The sequence below is a fragment of the Oncorhynchus gorbuscha genome, linkage group LGY (genome assembly GCF_021184085.1).
Source record: "Oncorhynchus gorbuscha isolate QuinsamMale2020 ecotype Even-year linkage group LGY, OgorEven_v1.0, whole genome shotgun sequence".
NCBI lineage: Eukaryota > Metazoa > Chordata > Actinopteri > Salmoniformes > Salmonidae > Oncorhynchus > Oncorhynchus gorbuscha.
The window spans coordinates 2,446,667-2,466,580 of NC_060199.1; the positions used below are offsets into that span (position 1 = coordinate 2,446,667).

The 19,914-nt window shown below is 43.2% G+C and overlaps 1 protein-coding gene across 1 annotated transcript; it reads left to right on the plus strand.

The window, feature by feature from the left end:
• The first annotated feature begins 238 nt into the window (after positions 1 to 238).
• Positions 239 to 7,181, plus strand: zdhhc12b (zinc finger DHHC-type palmitoyltransferase 12b). Its single transcript, XM_046332166.1, has 5 exons — positions 239 to 732; positions 2,555 to 2,694; positions 2,814 to 2,906; positions 4,585 to 4,751; positions 4,957 to 7,181. Exons 1-5 carry the CDS (start codon positions 636 to 638, stop codon positions 5,270 to 5,272), a joined length of 813 nt encoding a protein of 270 aa, XP_046188122.1. The 5' UTR covers positions 239 to 635; the 3' UTR covers positions 5,273 to 7,181.
• Positions 7,182 to 19,914: the final 12,733 nt, after the last annotated feature.

Genomic DNA, 19,914 nt, shown 5'->3' on the forward strand with positions numbered 1-19,914 from the left:
ATTTGGAAGTTTATAATAAACAGCATTGGAGCTATTGTAGATAGTACATGAATGCTGCACGACTTTTCCAGTCAGTGTTCTGAACTTCTGAGACCACATGAACACAACAAAAATATATGTACACAATGATGTCATACATGACATATACCACGTGAATGCAATGACCAATAGAATGAGCGCATATACCACGTGAATGCAATGACCAATAGAATGAGCGTATCCAAAGGAACGCCAGCAACCCTGGACAATAATATTGCAGCCCTTTCAGAGACGCTCTGATCATATTTATTAGAGCGGAAATGATTGAATGCTATTTTGGTGATTAGGAATACATGTAGCTAGCACACTAGTTTTAAGGTTGTATGTGTCTAACCAGCAAGCTTGGCATGTTAATTTCGGAATTTAGTTAATGTTAGACCATTCCATTCGCCATTTGGAGAGAAACCTCGAGTTGTTAGGTTAGTTGGCAAGATAACTGGATACAGTAACGCTGACCGCTCGCTACGGTTATGTGGGACGATGGTGATAAAGGCTAGTTAGCTAAATGCATTTTGTTAGCTAACTGTAGTAGGCCAGTTCTCGTAACCTGATGCATACCGGTACCAGTCTATTGCTACGTGTTGAAAAATGCTAGGATGTTCAAAAATGTGTTCGGGTCAGGATTTATTGTAAGAACCGCGCACGTTATCCTGACATGGGTAATAACACTGATACTCTTCCTACATGATACAGGTAAGTGCACTGAATTTAAATTCATTTTCAGATACCAGTATCCGTTGCATGTAATGCATAGATGGCATATGCATTATTACACTGTAATGCATACCATCAAACCACACGTCCACTTAACACCAAATATGGTGTTGTGGGGAAGTCCAGTGCCATTGCGTGGAGGAAAGTGGGAGAAGATGGAGCTAGATAAAACTTGCTGTATTTTCTCATCAATACAATTTGATATCAGTACAGTTTCCCAAAACTAGAATCTGTTAAATAAAATAAAGTGTTAAGTAAAAAATACATAAATAAGAAATAAATGTAACAAATAATTAAACGTACCGGTAGAGTCAATCAATGTGCGACCTGTTAGTCGAGGTAATATGTACATGCATAGTCACTTTAAATCTACCTACATGGGGGGTAGTCTGGGTAGCCATTTGATTAGCTGCTCGGTAGTCTTATGGGTTGGAATCTGTTAAGAAGACTTTTGGACCTAGACTTGGCACTCCGGTACCGCTTGCTTTGTAGTAAGCAGAGAGAACAGTCTATGACTAGGGTGGCTGGAGTCTTTTTGACCATTTCTACCACTGTTGTGTCATCAGCAAACTTAATGATGGTGTTGGAGTCGTGCCTGGCCGTGCAGTCATGAGTGAACAGGGAGTGTGGGGGGGGGGCTGAGCACGCACCCCTGAGGGGCCCCGTGTTGGGATCAGTGTGGTGGATGTGTTGTTACATACCCTTACCACCAGGGGGCGGCCAGTCAGGAAGTTCAAGATCCAGTTGCAGAGGCAGGTGTTTAGTCCCAGGGTTCCTAACTTAGTGATGAGCTTTGAGCTCACAATGGTGTTGAACGCTGAGCTGTAGTCAACTCACATAGGTGTTCCTCTTGTCCACGTGGGAAAGGGCAGTTACGAACAGAGTGCGCGCTAAGTTTTGTAGACTTAACCCTTTGCCAAATTTGCTTTGTGTGGAAGGAGTGCGACAGCGAAATTAGTTATTGCACAGGCACACTTTTCAGAGTATCTGTGCCCTAAGTACATGCTAAAATGCACCAATTGGATCTTTCTAGCTCGTGCGTGGCTCTGCCCAACTCCTTGCTTGTTCTGCCCGCAGTGCTCTATTTGCTCCCTTTGGAAACGATGATTTTATCACAGTGCCACCAACACGATCAACAAAGCAGCCAATTAGGTAGCTGATAAAAGTAGCTAAGGTCCTTATTGGTCAAGACAGTTTGACTAATCTCATAAGCCACAGTCTGTGTAAAATAAGACTATATGTAACAGTACTCTTCTTGCGTTGTGTACGATCAGTCATCGACACGGAACTCCAACATGTAGCACCAGTCATGTAGATTTATTCTGTTAGGAACAGCACAAAATTGCACGTCATGCAATGCACGTCTCACCATCCAACTCTGCACTCACGCACTGTACAAAATGCCCCTTGTTCAGGGGCAGAACGACAGATTTTTACCTTATCTGCTCGGGGATTCGATCTTGCGACCTTCCGGTTACATTGATTTGAATGAATAGTCTATTACTTATAAATCAGATAAATACAACTGCCTTACCGTTATCATATCTTAGGACCTATTACTCTCTGCTGGCATAGACTTAGTAAGCCTTTGCCTGATCCTGTATAGCTTGGTATGTAATTCCTAGAGCACTTCATGCAGTGTCACAGAAAGCAATTGCTATTTGCAAGTGAAAATGTCATGGGATGCATAGGCTCCATTATTAACCTTTTGGTGGCCATTTATTTGATCGTATTTCATTATCCAACATTTTAGTAGTAGCTACTAGTTAGTAAACATGGCTGATTTGTTATTGTTTTGCAGACCTGAGGAAGCAAGAGGAGAGGGGAGAGCTCATCCAACCTGTGCTCTTTGTCTTGCTGGTCCTTGTGTCTGTGTTGCTCTACTTTGCTGTCTCACTCATGGACCCTGGCTTCGTCCTATCTGACGGTAGTGACTTACAGGTGCGTCAAACCACGTTTTGCTTACTTCACAACACACGGACACAGTAATGCATATCAATGCTCAGGAAATGCATAACAGCTAAAAAAAAAAAACTATGCACTTTGTACTGCATTTTTAGTTTACCCTTGGCATCGCTGAGGAGACGCAGGATATGATTCCCCCAACAACCAAGTCTCTGCGACAGCGGCGCTGTGGTCATTGTCTGCTCCAGGTATGGAGTGGGCTACTGTAGTATTTATTTATTTTTGTTGTTGTTGTCTTTAACCTTTATTCATCCAGTGGAAACCCATTGAGACCAGCGTCTCATTTACAAGGGTGCCCTGGGAACAATACATTAACATAATCAGTCTCAATACAATACTATACATTTTCAATTACACGTCACAACAAGTCAAATTCAAAAGCGACAGATAACATGTATAAGCGCTAGGGGCACAATAACTAAACGCTTCCTGGACTCTGGAGACCCGCGGGACCTCTAAAAACTTGAGAGCGAGTCTGATGGTGGGTTGCTTTCCAATTAAAAAGTGAGGTGAGGTGGTATGGGAGTTTCTGGAGAACTGCTTTATATACAAATAGTAGCTGATGTTGGGCCCTTCTGGTAGTCACAAAGCCAAGCTGACGACATTACATAAAAGGCAATGATGTGTACTAAACTTGTCTCCAGTGATAAGATACAGGCTGAATCTAAAGGTTTTTAAAACAGAGGCTGCTGCATGTGTGTAGATCACATCGCCATAGTCAAGTACTGCCAGGAGTGATGCTTGAAAACTTCTCCTCCGGTTTTCAAAAGTAAGGCAGCATTTTTTTCTATAAAGGAATATAATATATAAACTTTAATAATGGGAATTGATGGGAAATGATGTAAATATATCACTAGCCACTTTAAACAATGCTACCTTATATAATGTTACTTACCCTACATTATTCATCTCATATGCATACGTATATACTGTACTCTACATCATCGACTGCATCCTTATGTAATACATGTATCACTAGCCACTTTAACTATGCCACTTTGTTTACATACTCATCTCATATGTATACACTGTACTCGATACCATCTACTGTATCTTGCCTATGCTGCTCTGTACCATCACTCATTCATATATCCTTATGTACATATTCTTTATCCCCTTACACTGTGTATAAGACAGTAGTTTTGGAATTGTTAGTTAGATTACTTGTTGGTTATCACTGCATTGTCGGAACTAGAAGCACAAGCATTTCGCTACACTCGCATTAACATCTGCTAACCATGTGTATGTGACAAATAAAATGTGATTTGATTTTGATTTGATTGTAATTCTCAGCTTCTTTGTTAGTTTTTCAATGTGTGTTTTTTAAAAGATCGCTTATCATCAATGAGGGACTTGTTCAATTTGGCAGTTACGCATATGTTCTCCAACATTTAGCACTTATTTAATATTGGTGAGCGATTTGTTGAATTGAATCAAAGCCAAGCTGACGGTTGTTAATGGCCTGCTGCACTGAGGGGGGCACAGGAATAAATAGCTGTCATCTGCATAGATATGTAGGCCCCAGTTATTATTATTATTATTATTATTATTATTCAGAGACAACCCAACGTTATTCATGTAAATAGTGAACAGTAAAGGGCCTAGTATTGAGCCTTGTACACCAGTTTACATGTATATTTAGTGCGTATGTATTCCTGAGGTGACATTAGGAGGGATAATGTAATCCTAGGATGCTGACAGACACACCATCTGCTCTCACTCTGTTAAGAGATTCTCTCACTCAATTATGGTCATGGCAAGATAAGCTGCTGGCATATGATATGAGTACAGGTTAGTGGACTAGTTTATGACCAGAAAGAGCTTTCTGTAACTCCTCCCCCCTTTCCCATTCATGTGCCCAAACAGCAGCCAATGAGATCCAAGCACTGTCAGACCTGTCAGCACTGCGTGCGTCGCTACGACCACCACTGCCCCTGGATCGAGAACTGCGTGGGTGAGAGGAACCACCGCTGGTTCGTGCTCTACCTGGCTGTCCAGCTGTTGGTGCTGCTGTGGGGCCTCCACATGGCCTGGTAAGTGAAGATGGGTCTTCAGAGCCCATTCATACATGGTTGTGGTGACCCACAGGGTATGCAATGCAGGGTTTACAAAAACATTTGCACACCTCGTGGGTCACCACAACCAGGATCAAAGATCTTGATGATTTTTGCTTCAATTTATCATATGATGCACTGTTGTTTAAGAAGTGTGGCCAATCTCACTTGTTCTGTGACGCAGGTCGGGCTTCACCACGGCACCCACCTGGCAGCTGTGGCTGCGCGGCAATGGCGTGCTGCTGGGTACAGTGGCGGTAGTGGCGGTGCTCTCCCTCACCGTGCTCCTACTCCTGGGCTCCCACCTCTACCTAGTCTCCCTCAACACCACCACCTGGGAGTTCATGTCGCGCCACCGCATCTCCTACCTCAAGCACTGCGGCGCTGACGAGAACCCGTTTGACCGTGGTGCGCTGCGCAACCTCTGGGGCTTCTTCTGCAACTGGGGCGCCATAGTGTGGGAACAGGTGTACTTCAGAGAGGGCAACGACCCCATCTGATGAGCAAACAAGCTAACTAACTCGTCGTCTACTCAAGTTCTTCATTCCTTCCCTAGAATTCCTCCAGTTGAGTTTACATCCTCCTTTCTAGAAGTATCTTTACATGAGACAGACATCCAAATGAACCATGAACTCCTCTCATTACTTCAGTTGGTCACTGAACTTTGCAAGTTCAGTTTAGTATGTAAGTGGATTTCAATGGAATTGAGCGCAATCCTGGTATTTATTTCAGTTGACTAGTAACATGATAAAAAAAAACATTTGTCAGGAAGACAGGAAAAGTTTCACTGAAATAAATAGGTCAGATATTCAGTCTTGGTAAGAAAGGTAATTGCCTGTGAATAGTAGCGTGATTCTTAGTGTTGCTCTGTTTATTTCCTATCCTTCCAACTTACCATTGCCTTTGACAACCACTACACTCCAATACCTTCTTCTGTCCAAAGAATAATATCTAAGAGTGAAGAGTAAAAAATATCACTGAAGTATTAGGAATTTGAGCTAAGGGAACTCTTATGTGTTGAAGGGAACACATTTACAGAATAGATCAATAGATCACATAATACCTTGACAGTTAGATTAACAGAAAGGCAATTCACGAATGGCCTGTTTTTCTATTCCCTGAGTTTACTAAGCTTTAACACGCTATAAGCTAACTGTTGTTATATACAGGATAAAGGTACTTTTATATACTGTTGTTGATGTAAAACTGTCTATACTTGAGAGCATGATTTGATTCCTTGTTGGTGTATTTTCCCCAATATTGACTCGGCATTGACAGAGGCTCTGTAGCGACCAAGTGGCTGATTTGACTCAGTCAATCAAGTCTTTAGGCTGTGTTTAAATATGCAGTCTAATTCTTATCTTTTGCCCAATTATGGGCCAAAGATATGATCTGATTGGTCAGAAGACCAATTATTGGCAAAATATCAGAATTGGGTTACCTGTGTTTACACAGCCTTAGATTTCAGAAGCACATTCCTCTTAACCATTTGAGTATTTTTGCATATTGTTAGGAATATCACATTTTCAATGCCTGGTTTACTGTAATAGTTTAATTGAATCTGTACAAAAAGGAATGTCAGGTTTTAAGGCTGCACTTACAGCTCAAAGCTTCCTGGCAACAGGGTTAATATGAAGGCAAAGGTCAGCCATGTGTTGGCAAATGAATAAGTAACTAAAATGGTAATTCAGTTATCAATATATTTTTGGTAGTACCATGATCCATCGACAAATTATTGCACCTCTTATAAAATGGTAGTGAGGCATTTATAAAGCAATAGTATTATCTATTACTATATAGTATAGTAAAGGTGAAAAGCACACAATTTGCACCATCACCAGAGGTGGTCTGAAAAATGATTTGATCTTGGGTGAAACTCCAAACATGTTTAATCGTTCACTTAAATAATTTATTCTCACTTTTTCAGTTGACAGAATGTCATACTATTTTTGTAAACGAGTGTATCGCTCTTGATGCAAATCAACCTTTTTTGATCGTCCATTTTGGAAAATAAAGAGTTTGCATGAGATTTTTACATCTAGTTTTTTGTAACTTTAGGAATAATCGTAGAGAACTTATTTAGAGGAGTGCAATGTTGTGTGTGTGTTCCCTAACTTAATCGTTAGCTTATTCTCTGTGCAATAGGAGAGCATAGAAAAACACGACATAAATGAGCAATAATGGTAATATTGTCATCTTTTTATAGTATCAGAAAATCTTTCTGGCTCTTCCAGTAGAATTGAAAGATAAGTGATGTGATTTTATATACATTTGTTTGGTCTTGTAAGTGCTGATTGAAGTGTGAACTGTTTATGAACAAAGTAATTTATGCAATATTTTATTTTTTAAGAAATTGTTTGAAATGCAGTAGACCTATCAATAAATTGAAATGTTTATTTCAGAAAAATGCTTCATGAGTCCAGTAGATATATTTATTCATTTACATTTCCTTCATGTTGTGTCAAAAACATGCATGTCTCATCTCTAGACACAATAGTCTTTTTCCCCCATTGTATTGCACAGCATATTTATTTTAGTAGCAAAGCATGTACATTCATATTCATGACTGGAATGGAATGAAAATGACTCCCTAGGAATACTTACAGTTTGTATAATTCTTAACTTACAATTTTTAGTCTTTTAGGGACATTCAAATGTTTAAGCAGCCCAAGATGGACTCATGGAATACGTTGATTACATAGCCACACAATGCACATCAAAGGGTTTAAAAAATCTTCAGGGACTGTTTCCTCCATGAAGATGACATTCCTGTATTCCTAGGCTAGTGTATGGCGATTCAATTCGGATTCCCAGGCTAAATATACAGACATCAGTAGCTATAATCAGTGTTAGTAATCGGATAGAGCCAATACATGTAAAAAAACAATTTACAGCAAAGGTTCTTATGATTGGAAGTGTAGTGTTATGAAGCGCTGGTCTGTCCAATAGCCTTTGGATTAGAACTAATTTAAAAGCTCATTATTGCACTGGTGCCAATGTTTGAAACAAAGCACTCTTAGTTTCACAAATGAATAAGAAAGTGCAGCAAATGACCTAATTCGTGTTGTCACAGTAACAAAACAGTGGCAAGTCGGCAATATCAATATGGAGTTGACAAAAACAAGGCAAAACTAGATTAGTCAATATTGACCACCAACATACAAATACAGATTTGAACAAGGCAGAGAGAAACAGAAGACCGTTTTCACAGTGGCTGACACTCCCATGGATGAGGAGTCCCCTCTCTACAGCTCAGTGTAACTGACTGGGGTCTCATCGGCAGGCCGAGCTCCGAGTTCTGATAGGCTGTAGAGGTTCAGGTGGAGTGCTCATCATCACCCACAGAACATTAATGGCCCTGAGGAGAGATGACAAGCCCAAGAGGACATCACAGTGGCCTATCTGGTCAGTACTTATTCAGCCACAGGTAGCTGTTTTCCACAGTGAAGTAAAGGAACCAGCTTCAGTGGAGTAGCGACCATTTTGGATTTAAGTCCTGTCCGTCCGTTCCTCTATCTGGCCGTCATTGTATACATGTGTATGTTTAAGGTCAGGGCAGCGAGGAGAAGTCAGTCGGCAGAAATCTCCTGTTGGTCGGCAGTGAGGAAGGAGGGTGTCTGTGTGTGTAGGGGGGGGGTGAGAACTGGCTTGAGCTTTGTGAACTCCTCGTCAAAGTTACTGATCTGTGGGAAGAACGGAGAACCCCTTTTTTTTGTGAAGCAAAGCCTTCCCGTCCCTGGGATGAACAAAAGTATACATCCAATTATTATACATTTCATTGGATGATTTGCCTTCGTTTCAACATTGTAGGAAAGTTGGCAGAGGCGCTACAACAACAATCTTAGTGATGCTAAACTGGAATGAAAATGACCCACAGGCCACAAATGAGGCCAGTTTTTACTTGGAAGTACCTGTGTTTCTTGACCTCGTTGGGCCCAGCTCTCCTGATCCCAGCCTCCTTCCAGGGTTTTTCTGGAGTAGCTGCAGCACAATACGAAAGTCTGGCTCAGTATTCATCCCACTATACATCTTTGTAAATTATTTCCACACAGTTTTCATTTTCTGTATTTGTAATGCAGCTTGTTGTTGATTCCGACTGTGTAAGGAGGCAGTATTCTGTACAAGGTAGTATACAGAGAGGATGGCCCACATACCTTTTGGATGATGGAGACTCTGGGGAGAGGAACCTCGGATAGCGCACTTCATCATTTTCTATGCTGTCAAACACCTCATCGTCACCAGGGAAGGGAGACTGCCACAGATGAGAAGAGAGAGAGAGACGCCATTGCAATGAAAGTCCAAACAACCTCATTCCTATCATGATACCAGACAAAAACATCTTCATTCATACAAGACCAAAAATCCTTATTCAACCAAGAACAAACATCAGAATAAAACTTAATGGGTTCACCAAATGACTGGACATTGTTATCCAACTGACCGGAAAGATCATTTATGTTTCTCGATTCATTTCTCTGCTCCAAACATCTAAATTCAACCGAGACCTACAACTCAAAATACTTGGTTGGTTCACCATAGGAGTGGACCTTGTGAGCCTACTAATTGGAGACATCCTCTAGGTATTTCTATTCTACTGACCTGCCAGCATCTCACAGAAGAGGATACACCACAGAGCTAAACAGGACACATATGGCCCGCGCACCACCAGTTTGAGATCTCTGCTATAGGTTATTTTATGAATCTCTCTGCTACCGACCTCTCCCACCAAAATCTCGTAGATGAGGACACCCAGGCCCCACCAGTCCACACAGCGGGTGTAGTAGTTGTCCATCAGCACCTCCAGGGCCAGGAACTCTGGTGTGCCACAGAATGTAGCGGTGCGATCTCCGTAACCCATACCTGCAGATACACACAGGGAAAATAGAACTTTTTAGACGGATGGAAGTGTGTACCCAGGGATTTTTCTGCCATTGAAATCCTTGGGTGGGCTGCCTAAGCATTTTTTGGGGGGGTTGGCTAAGACCAAAAAGATATTTGAGAACTAACCATCACAAAAAAGTCTATCTGCAGTATTTTCTCTCAGCTCCATGGCAGAATATGTAGAATTGCAGGAAATTAGCTTAAAAACTACACGCCAAGATGGGATTCTCTAAAATGTTCTCATATTCAGCCGGACCAACCGCGCCCCCTGACACGCCCCCTGCCATGCCCATCACCTAAGACCTTACTTCGTGCAGCAAGCTTGACACTGTTGTCCCACTTTCAATACTGAGAGGTTCCTTAGCCCAGGGCTAAAAGCGAATAACTTTAAATTAAAGAGCAACATAAATCATTGATTAATAACAATGAATGTTCATTTAATAAACCAAGTGAGTGGGTGGGACAGTGGGTGAGACAGTGGGTGGGACAGTGGGTCTCAAAGGGAATGTCCCAGAAGCAATAACCATAATGTACCTTTCTTGCACAATCCAAAGTCTGCTATCCTCACATAGCCATCTGTTTCCATCAACAGGCTGTCTAGCTTCAGATCCCTGAGAGAGAGAAAAAGAGATGAGTGGATGAAATTAGAAAAATAATGACTGACAGGCAGGTTATTAGGTGTGCGAAGGCAGAGGGCTGGAAAACAGTACTGAGACATCTTACTTACCGGTAAACTATCTTGTTCTGGTGCAGAAACTCTAGTCACAGCAGCACGAGGCATAGAACCTAAACAGGGCACAACATGGCACACATACAGTGCCTTGCGAAAGTATTCGGCCCCCTTGAACTTTGCGACCTTTTGCCACATTTCAGGCTTCAAACATAAAGATATAAAACTGTATTTTTTTGTGAAGAATCAACAACAAGTGGGACACAATCATGAAGTGGAACGACATTTATTGGATCTTTCAAACTTTTTTAACAAATCAAAAACTGAAAAATTTGGCCTGAAAAATTATTCAGCCCCTTTACTTTCAGTGCAGCAAACTCTCTCCAGAAGTTCAGTGAGGATCTCTGAATGATCCAATTGTTGATTCTTCACAAAAATATATAGTTTTATATCTTTATGTTTGAAGCCTGAAATGTGGCAATAGGTCGCAAAATTCAAGGGGGCCGAATACTTTTGCAAGGCACTGTATAATGGTGAGTTTTGATGTATCACCAACTCAACGCATTAACCATTTGTAGTCACTCACTGGTACATGTTTAAAGTGCCTGTAGATAATATACACAACCCTTACAATATTTGCATATTTTGTTGCCTTACAGCCTGGAATTGCAATGCTTCACATGGTGTCATAATGGGGCCTGTGTGTGTTGTGTAAGGCTTACCGAGCTCTGTCTCCCAGTGAAGATGTTGATGTGTATGTAGGTCATGAGGTCTCCCCGGGGGAGTACTCCATCACAAAGGACACATGGTCCGCCGTCTGGAAGCAGCCAATGCGTATTCACCAGGAAGGGATGGTGGGAGGAGTTGATCGTCTCAAACTAAAAGCACAGAAATGCACACGAACAAACACACACGAAAGAGCAAACACATAATAATAGTATATTTCAGGTGGAATGCAACTGCTAGTGTCTTTCAAATCCACTTCCCTCAACATGTGTTTTGTCTAAATTCACTCACTGTCCATTTCATCACGTGTCATGTGTCCTTTCTTCAAGGCCTTGATGACAATTTCAAAATCAAATTTTATTAGTAAGATGCGCCAAATACAACCTTACAGTGAAACGCTGACTTACAAGCCCTTAACCAACAGGTGTAGACTTTACAGTGAAATGCTGACTTACCAGCCCTTAACCAATAGGTGTAGACTTTACAGTGAAACGCTGACTTACCAGCCCTTAACCAACAGGTGTAGACTTTACAGTGAAACGCTGACTTACAAGCCCTTAACCAACAGGTGTAGACTTTACAGTGAAACGCTGACTTACAAGCCCTTAACCAACAGGTGTAGACTTTACAGTGAAACGCTGACTTACAAGCCCTTAACCAACAGGTGTAGACTTTACAGTGAAACGCTGACTTACAAGCCCTTAACCAACAGGTGTAGACTTTACAGTGAAACGCTGACTTACAAGCCCTTAACCAACAGGTGTAGACTTTACAGTGAAACGCTGACTTACAAGCCCTTAACCAACAGGTGTAGACTTTACAGTGAAACGCTGACTTACAAGCCCTTAACCAACAGGTGTAGACTTTACAGTGAAACGCTGACTTACAAGCCCTTAACCAACAGGTGTAGACTTTACAGTGAAACGCTGACTTACAAGCCCTTAACCAACAGGTGTAGACTTTACAGTGAAACGCTGACTTACAAGCCCTTAACCAACAGGTGTAGACTTTACAGTGAAACGCTGACTTACAAGCCCTTAACCAACAGGTGTAGACTTTACAGTGAAACGCTGACTTACAAGCCCTTAACCAACAGGTGTAGACTTTACAGTGAAACGCTGACTTACAAGCCCTTAACCAACAGTGTAGACTTTACAGTGAAACGCTGACTTACAAGCCCTTAACCAACAGGTGTAGACTTTACAGTGAAACGCTGACTTACAAGCCCTTAACCAACAGGTGTAGACTTTACAGTGAAACGCTGACTTACAAGCCCTTAACCAACAGGTGTAGACTTTACAGTGAAACGCTGACTTACAAGCCCTTAACCAACAGGTGTAGACTTTACAGTGAAACGCTGACTTACAAGCCCTTAACCAACAGGTGTAGACTTTACAGTGAAACGCTGACTTACAAGCCCTTAACCAACAGGTGTAGACTTTACAGTGAAACGCTGACTTACAAGCCCTTAACCAACAGGTGTAGACTTTACAGTGAAACGCTGACTTACAAGCCCTTAACCAACAGGTGTAGACTTTACAGTGAAACGCTGACTTACAAGCCCTTAACCAACAGGTGTAGACTTTACAGTGAAACGCTGACTTACAAGCCCTTAACCAACCGTGTAGACTTTACAGTGAAACGCTGACTTACAAGCCCTTAACCAACAGGTGTAGACTTTACAGTGAAACGCTGACTTACAAGCCCTTAACCAACAGATGTAGACTTTACAGTGAAACGCTGACTTACAAGCCCTTAACCAACAGGTGTAGACTTTACAGTGAAACGCTGACTTACAAGCCCTTAACCAACAGTGTAGACTTTACAGTGAAACGCTGACTTACAAGCCCTTAACCAACAGGTGTAGACTTTACAGTGAAACGCTGACTTACAAGCCCTTAACCAACAGGTGTAGACTTTACAGTGAAACGCTGACTTACAAGCCCTTAACCAACAGGTGTAGACTTTACAGTGAAACGCTGACTTACAAGCCCTTAACCAACAGGTGTAGACTTTACAGTGAAACGCTGACTTACAAGCCCTTAACCAACGGTGTAGACTTTACAGTGAAACGCTGACTTACAAGCCCTTAACCAACAGGTGTAGACTTTACAGTGAAACGCTGACTTACAAGCCCTTAACCAACAGATGTAGACTTTACAGTGAAACGCTGACTTACAAGCCCTTAACCAACAGGTGTAGACTTTACAGTGAAACGCTGACTTACAAGCCCTTAACCAACAGGTGTAGACTTTACAGTGAAACGCTGACTTACAAGTCCTTAACCAACAGTGTAGACCTTACAGTGAAATGCTGACTTACAAGCCCTTAACCAACAGGTGTAGACTTTACAGTGAAATGCTGACTTACAAGCCCTTAACCAACAGATGTAGACTTTACAGTGAAACGCTGACTTACAAGCCCTTAACCAACAGGTGTAGACTTTACAGTGAAACGCTGACTTACAAGCTCTTAACCAACAGGTGTAGACTTTACAGTGAAACGCTGACTTACAAGCCCTTAACCAACAGGTGTAGACTTTACAGTGAAACGCTGACTTACAAGCCCTTAACCAACAGGTGTAGACTTTACAGTGAAACGCTGACTTACAAGCCCTTAACCAACAGGTGTAGACTTTACAGTGAAACGCTGACTTACAAGCCCTTAACCAACAGGTGTAGACTTTACAGTGAAACGCTGACTTACAAGCCCTTAACCAACAGGTGTAGACTTTACAGTGAAACGCTGACTTACAAGCCCTTAACCAACAGGTGTAGACTTTACAGTGAAACGCTGACTTACAAGCCCTTAACCAACAGGTGTAGACTTTACAGTGAAACGCTGACTTACAAGCCCTTAACCAACAGGTGTAGACTTTACAGTGAAATGCTGATTTACAAGCCCTTAACCAACAGGTGTAGACTTTACAGTGAAACGCTGACTTACAAGCCCTTAACCAACAGGTGTAGACTTTACAGTGAAACGCTGACTTACAAGCCCTTAACCAACAGGTGTAGACTTTACAGTGAAACGCTGACTTACAAGCCCTTAACCAACAGGTGTAGACTTTACAGTGAAACGCTGACTTACAAGCCCTTAACCAACAGGTGTAGACTTTACAGTGAAACGCTGACTTACAAGCCCTTAACCAACAGGTGTAGACTTTACAGTGAAACGCTGACTTACAAGCCCTTAACCAACAGGTGTAGACTTTACAGTGAAACGCTGACTTACAAGCCCTTAACCAACAGGTGTAGACTTTACAGTGAAACGCTGACTTACAAGCCCTTAACCAACAGGTGTAGACTTTACAGTGAAACGCTGACTTACAAGCCCTTAACCAACAGGTGTAGACTTTACAGTGAAACTCTGACTTACAAGCCCTTAACCAACAGTGTAGACCTTACAGTGAAACGCTGACTTACAAGTCCTTAACCAACAGTGTAGACCTTACAGTGAAACGCTGACTTACAAGCCCTTAACCAACAGGTGTAGACTTTACAGTGAAACGCTGACTTACAAGCCCTTAACCAACAAGGTAGTTTTAAGAAAATACCAACAAAAAAGTAATAGATAAAAATAACTATTAAAGAGCAGTAGTAAAATAACAATAGTGAGGCTATATACAGGGGGTACTGGTACAGAGTCAATGTGGAGGCTATATACAGGGGGTACCGATACCGAGTCAATGTGGAGACTATATACAGGGGGTACTGGTACAGAGTTAATGTGGAGGCTATATACAGGGGGAACCAGTACAGAGTCAATGTGGAGGCTATATACATGGGGTACCGGTACAGAGTCAATGTGGAGGCTATATACAGGGGTACTGGTACAGAGTCAATGTGGAGGCTATATACAGGGGTACCGGTACAGAGTCAATGTGTGTGTGGGGGGGCACCGCTGTCGAGGTAATATGTACATGTAGGTATAGATAATAACAGAGAGTAGCAGCAGCGTAGAAAAGGGTGTGGATGGGGGCAATGCAAATAGTCCAGGTAGCCATTTAATTAGATGTTCAGGAGTCTTAAGGTTTGGGGGTAGAAGCTGCTTAAAGCCTTTTGGACCTAGACTTGGCCATTTTTAGGACGTTCCTCTGACACCGCCTGGTATAGAGATCCTGGATGGCAGGAAGATTGCTCCCAGTGATGTACTGGGCCATTCTCACTACCCTCTGTAGTACCTTGAGGTCCGAGGCCGAGCAGTTGCCATCCCAAGCAGTGATGCAACCAGTCAGGATGCTCTCAATGGTGCAGCTGTAAAACTTTTTGAGGATCTAAGGACCCATGCCAAATCTTTTCAGTCTCCTGAGGGGGAATAGGCTTTGTCGTGTCCTTTTCATGACTGTCTTGGTATGTTTGGACCATGATAGTTTGTTGTTGATGTGGACAACAAGGAACTTGAAGATCTCAACCTGCTCCACTGCAGCCCCGTCGATGAGAATGGGGGCGTGCTCGGTCCTCCTTTTCCTATAGTCCACAATCATCTCCTTCGTCTTGATCACGTTGAGGGAGAGGTTGTTTTCCTTGTACCACACGGTCAGGTCTCCTCCCTATAGGCTGTCTCATCGTTGTCTGTGATCATGCCTACCACTGTTGTCATCGGCAAACTTAATGATGGTGTTGGAGCCATGCCTGGCAGCGCAGTTATTAGTGGACAGGGAGTACAGGAGGGGACTGAGCACGCACCCCTGAGGGTCCCCCCCATGTTGAGGATCAGCGTGGCAGATGTGTTGTTACCTATCCTTACCACCTGGGGGAGGCCCGTCAGGAAGTCCAGGATTCAGTTGCAGAGGGAGGTGTTTAGTCCCAGGGTCCTTAGCTAAGTGTTGAGCTTTGAGGGCACTATGGTGTTGAACGCTGAGCTGTAGTCAATGAATAGCATTCTCACATAGGTGTTCCTTTTGTCCAGGTGTGACAGGGCAGTGTGGAGTGCAATAGATATTGCATCATCTGTGGATCTGTTGGGGCGGTATGCAAATTGGAGTGGGTCTAGGGTTTCTGGGATAATGGTGTTGATGTGAGCCATGACCAGCCTTTCAAAGCATTTCATGGCTACAGACGTGAGTGCTACGGGTCAGTAGTCATTTAAGCAGGTTATCTTCGCTTCCTAGTGCACAGGGACTATGGTGGTCTGTTTGAAACATGTTACTACAGACTCAGACAAGGAGAGGTTGAAAATGTCAGTGAAGACACTTGTCAGTTGGTCAGCGCATCCTCAGAGTACACGTCCTGGTAACCCATCTGGCCCTGCGGCCTTGTGAATGTTGACTTGTTTAAAGGTCGTACTCACATCGGCTATGGAGAGCGTGATCACACAGTCGTCCTGAACAGCTGATGCTCTCATGCATGTTTCAGTGTTACTTGCCTCGAAGCGAGCACAGAAGTTATTTAGCTTGTGTAGTAGGCTCGTGTCACTGGGCAGCTCGCGGCTGTGCTTCCCTTTGTAGTCTGTAATTGTTTGTAGGCCCTGCCTCTTCTGACGAGCATCAGAGCCAGTGTAGTACGACTCGATCTTAGTCCTGTATTGACACTTTGCCTGTTTGATGGTTCGTCAGAGGGCATAGCAGGATTTCTTATAAGCTTCCAGGTTAGAGTCCCGCTCCTTGAAAGCGGAAGCTCTACCCTTTAGCTCAGTGCGGATGTTGCCTGTAATCCATGGATTCTGGTCGGGGTACAGTCACTTTGGGACAACGTTTTCGATGCACTTATTGATGAAGCCAGTGAATGTGGTGGTGTTCTCCTCAATGCCTTCGGAAGAATCCCGCTAGCAAAATAGTTCTGTAGTTTAGCATCTGCTTCATCTGACCACTTTTTTATAAACTGATTCACTGGTGCTTCCTGCTTGAATTTTTGCTCGTAATCAGGAGAATAGAATTATGGTCAAATTTGCCTAATGGAGGGTGAAGGAGAGCTTTGTGCGTGTCTCTGTGTGTGGAGTAAAGGTGGTCTAGAGTTTGTTCCCTCTGGTTGCATTTGACTGACCTCTTGAGGGGTGGATGGAAGGCTTTAGGTGCAACACAGTAAACAGGGTCGTGTTCATTAGGCACTGAACAGAAGAAAGCAGATGTTTTATTTTTAATGATTACAACCCAGTGTAATGGAAAAAAAGGTTCTGTCCTGTGGTATGAGGGCCTGAGGTCAGGAGTGTGACAGTACCTTTCCAAATTGCCCTCGTCCCAGAACAGAGATGTAGTTGAAATCTGCCATCAACATGCCACCATTCGCATTCGTCCTGATCAAAGAGCGAAGAAGGAGGGAATGTGAAAGACGAGGGAGCGGGAGGTTAGATACCTAGGTAACAAACACCATTTCCAGTCCTGAGGGTGCTTAAATAATACGTTGTGGATTTCAGCTACTTTTGTGTGTGTGTGTGTGTGTGTGTGTGTGTGTGTGTGTGTGTGTGTGTGTGTGTGTGTGTGTGTGTGTGTGTGTGTGTGTGTGTGTGTGTGTGTGTGTGTGTGTGTGTGTGTGTGTGTGTGTGTGTGTGTGTGTGTGTGTGTGTGCGTGCGTGTGCATGCGCGTGTGTGCGTGTGCGTGTGCGTGTGTGCGCGTGTGTGCGTGTGCGTGTGTGCGAGGGACATGCTTAGAAGTTGGCCTGGGTGTTGACCTGTTGTCCTCTGCTGAAGTATATCTGGAGGTCTGAGTTAGGGAAAGGGGAGAACAAAAATAACCATGAAGACAGACATTTGACGAGCCCCTAAACATTGTGCAACTTCACTGGGAAAGACTACAGAGATAAAATGGCTAGAGACAAATCCTATTTTTAGGAAACTATGAGCGGAGACTTTGTAATGAAAAACAACAAGAACAATTTTGGACACTCATGAACCATAGTACAGTGTATTAGTATTCAGATCCTTTGACCTTTTTCCACAGTTCGTTACATTACAACCTTATTCTAAAATGGATGAAATATTGTCATTTTTTTTATTAATCTACACACAATGCATCCCGTTTCCATTGGTCATCCTTGAGATGTTTCTACAACTAGGTTGGAGTCCACCTGTGTTAAATTCAATTGATTGGACATGATTTGGAAAGACACACACCTGTCTATATAAAGGTCCCACAGTTGACAGTGCATGTCAGAGCAAAAACCAAGTCACGAGGTCGAAGGAATTGTCCGTAGAGCTCCGAGACCAGATTGTGTCGAGGCACAGATATGGGGAAGTGTACAAAAACACTTCTGCAGCATTGAAGATCCCCAAGAACACAGTGGCCTCCATCATTCTTAGATGGAAGAAGTTTGGAACCAACAAGACTCTTCCTAGAGCTGGCCGCCCGGTCAAACTGAGCAACTGGGGGAGAAGGGCCTTGGTCAGGGAGGTGACTCCGATGGTCACTCTGACAGAGCTATTGAGTTCCTCTGTGGAGATGGGAGAACTTTCCAAAGGACAACCATCTCTGCAGCACTCCACCAATCAGGTCTTTATGGTAGAGTGGCCAGACAGAAGCCACTCCTCAGTAAAAGGCACATGATAGCCTGCTTGGAGTTTGCCAAAAGGCACCTAAAAACTCTCAGACCATGAGAATCAAGATTCTCTGGTCTGATGAAACCAAGATTGAACCCTTTGGCCTGAATGCCAAGCATCACATCTGGAGGAAACCTGGCACCATCCCTACGGTGAAGCATGGTGGGGGCAGCATCATGCTCTGGGGATGTTTTCCAGAGGCAGGGACTGGGAGACTAGTCAGGATCGAGGGAAAGATGAACAGAGCAAAGCACAGAGAGATCCTTGATGAAAACCTGCTCCAGAGCACTCAGGACCTCAGACTGGGGTGAAGGTTCACCTTCCAACAGGAAAACGGCCCTAATCACACAGCCAAGACAACGCAGGAGTGGCTTCGGGACAAGTCTCTAAATGTCCTTGAGTGGCCCAGCCAGAGCCCGGACTTGAAACCGATCGAACATCTCTGGAGAGACCCGAGAGGATCTGTAGAGAAGAATGGGAGAAATTCCCCAAATACAGGTGTGCCAAGCTTTTAGCGTCATACCCAAGAAGACTTAAGGCTTTAATCGCTGCCAAAGGTGCTTCAACAAAGTACTGAGTAAAGGGTCTGAATACTTATGTAAATGTGATATTTCAGTTTATATTTTTTCATACAAAAATGTTTTTTGCTTTGTCATTATGTGGTATTGTTTGTAGATTGATGAGGGGGAACAACGATTTAATACATTTTAGAATAAGGCTGTAATGTAAAAAAATGTGGGAAAAGTCAAGGGGTCTGAATAATTTCCGAAGGCACTTTATATAAAATGTTTAATAGTGATTGTTGATATTAGTGATTGTGACATGTTTAATGGTGCTTGTGAAATGAAGGGTGATTGTGAAATAAGGGTGCTACTGAACTCAGCGAAGAGCATGCCCTGGGGCTCCAGATAGAGACACATGCAGTGGCGCTGGTTGTCCTAATTATCCTCTAGGTGTAGAAATTTGAATAAGCACAGAGCCCTCCAGTCCTGCCAGTACACCCCAATCTCCAGCTCCCAGGACTGGACACGTACACACGGATTTTTAGAATGCCCGAGGAAGAAATTTAAAAAGATGAACCATCTTTAACAGATTGCAACACGGTCTTCCCTTATCTTCCTCTACAAGAAAAGCTGTTTATCTCCCTTCCCTTGAAATAGTCCCAGCCAGAGGCTTTCAGCCCAACAACCCAAAAGAACAGTGCAGCACGACCTTTAAAGACCTAGGCTGAGAGTTTAGAACTGAAAGTAGTGTGTGCCCTCGCGCTAGGAGCAGCAGCTCAGCTGAAAGTAGTGTGTGCCCTCGCGCTAGGAGCAGCAGCTCAACTGAAAGTAGTGTGTGCCCTCGCGCTAGGAGCAGCAGCTCAACTGAAAGTAGTGTGTGCCCTCGCG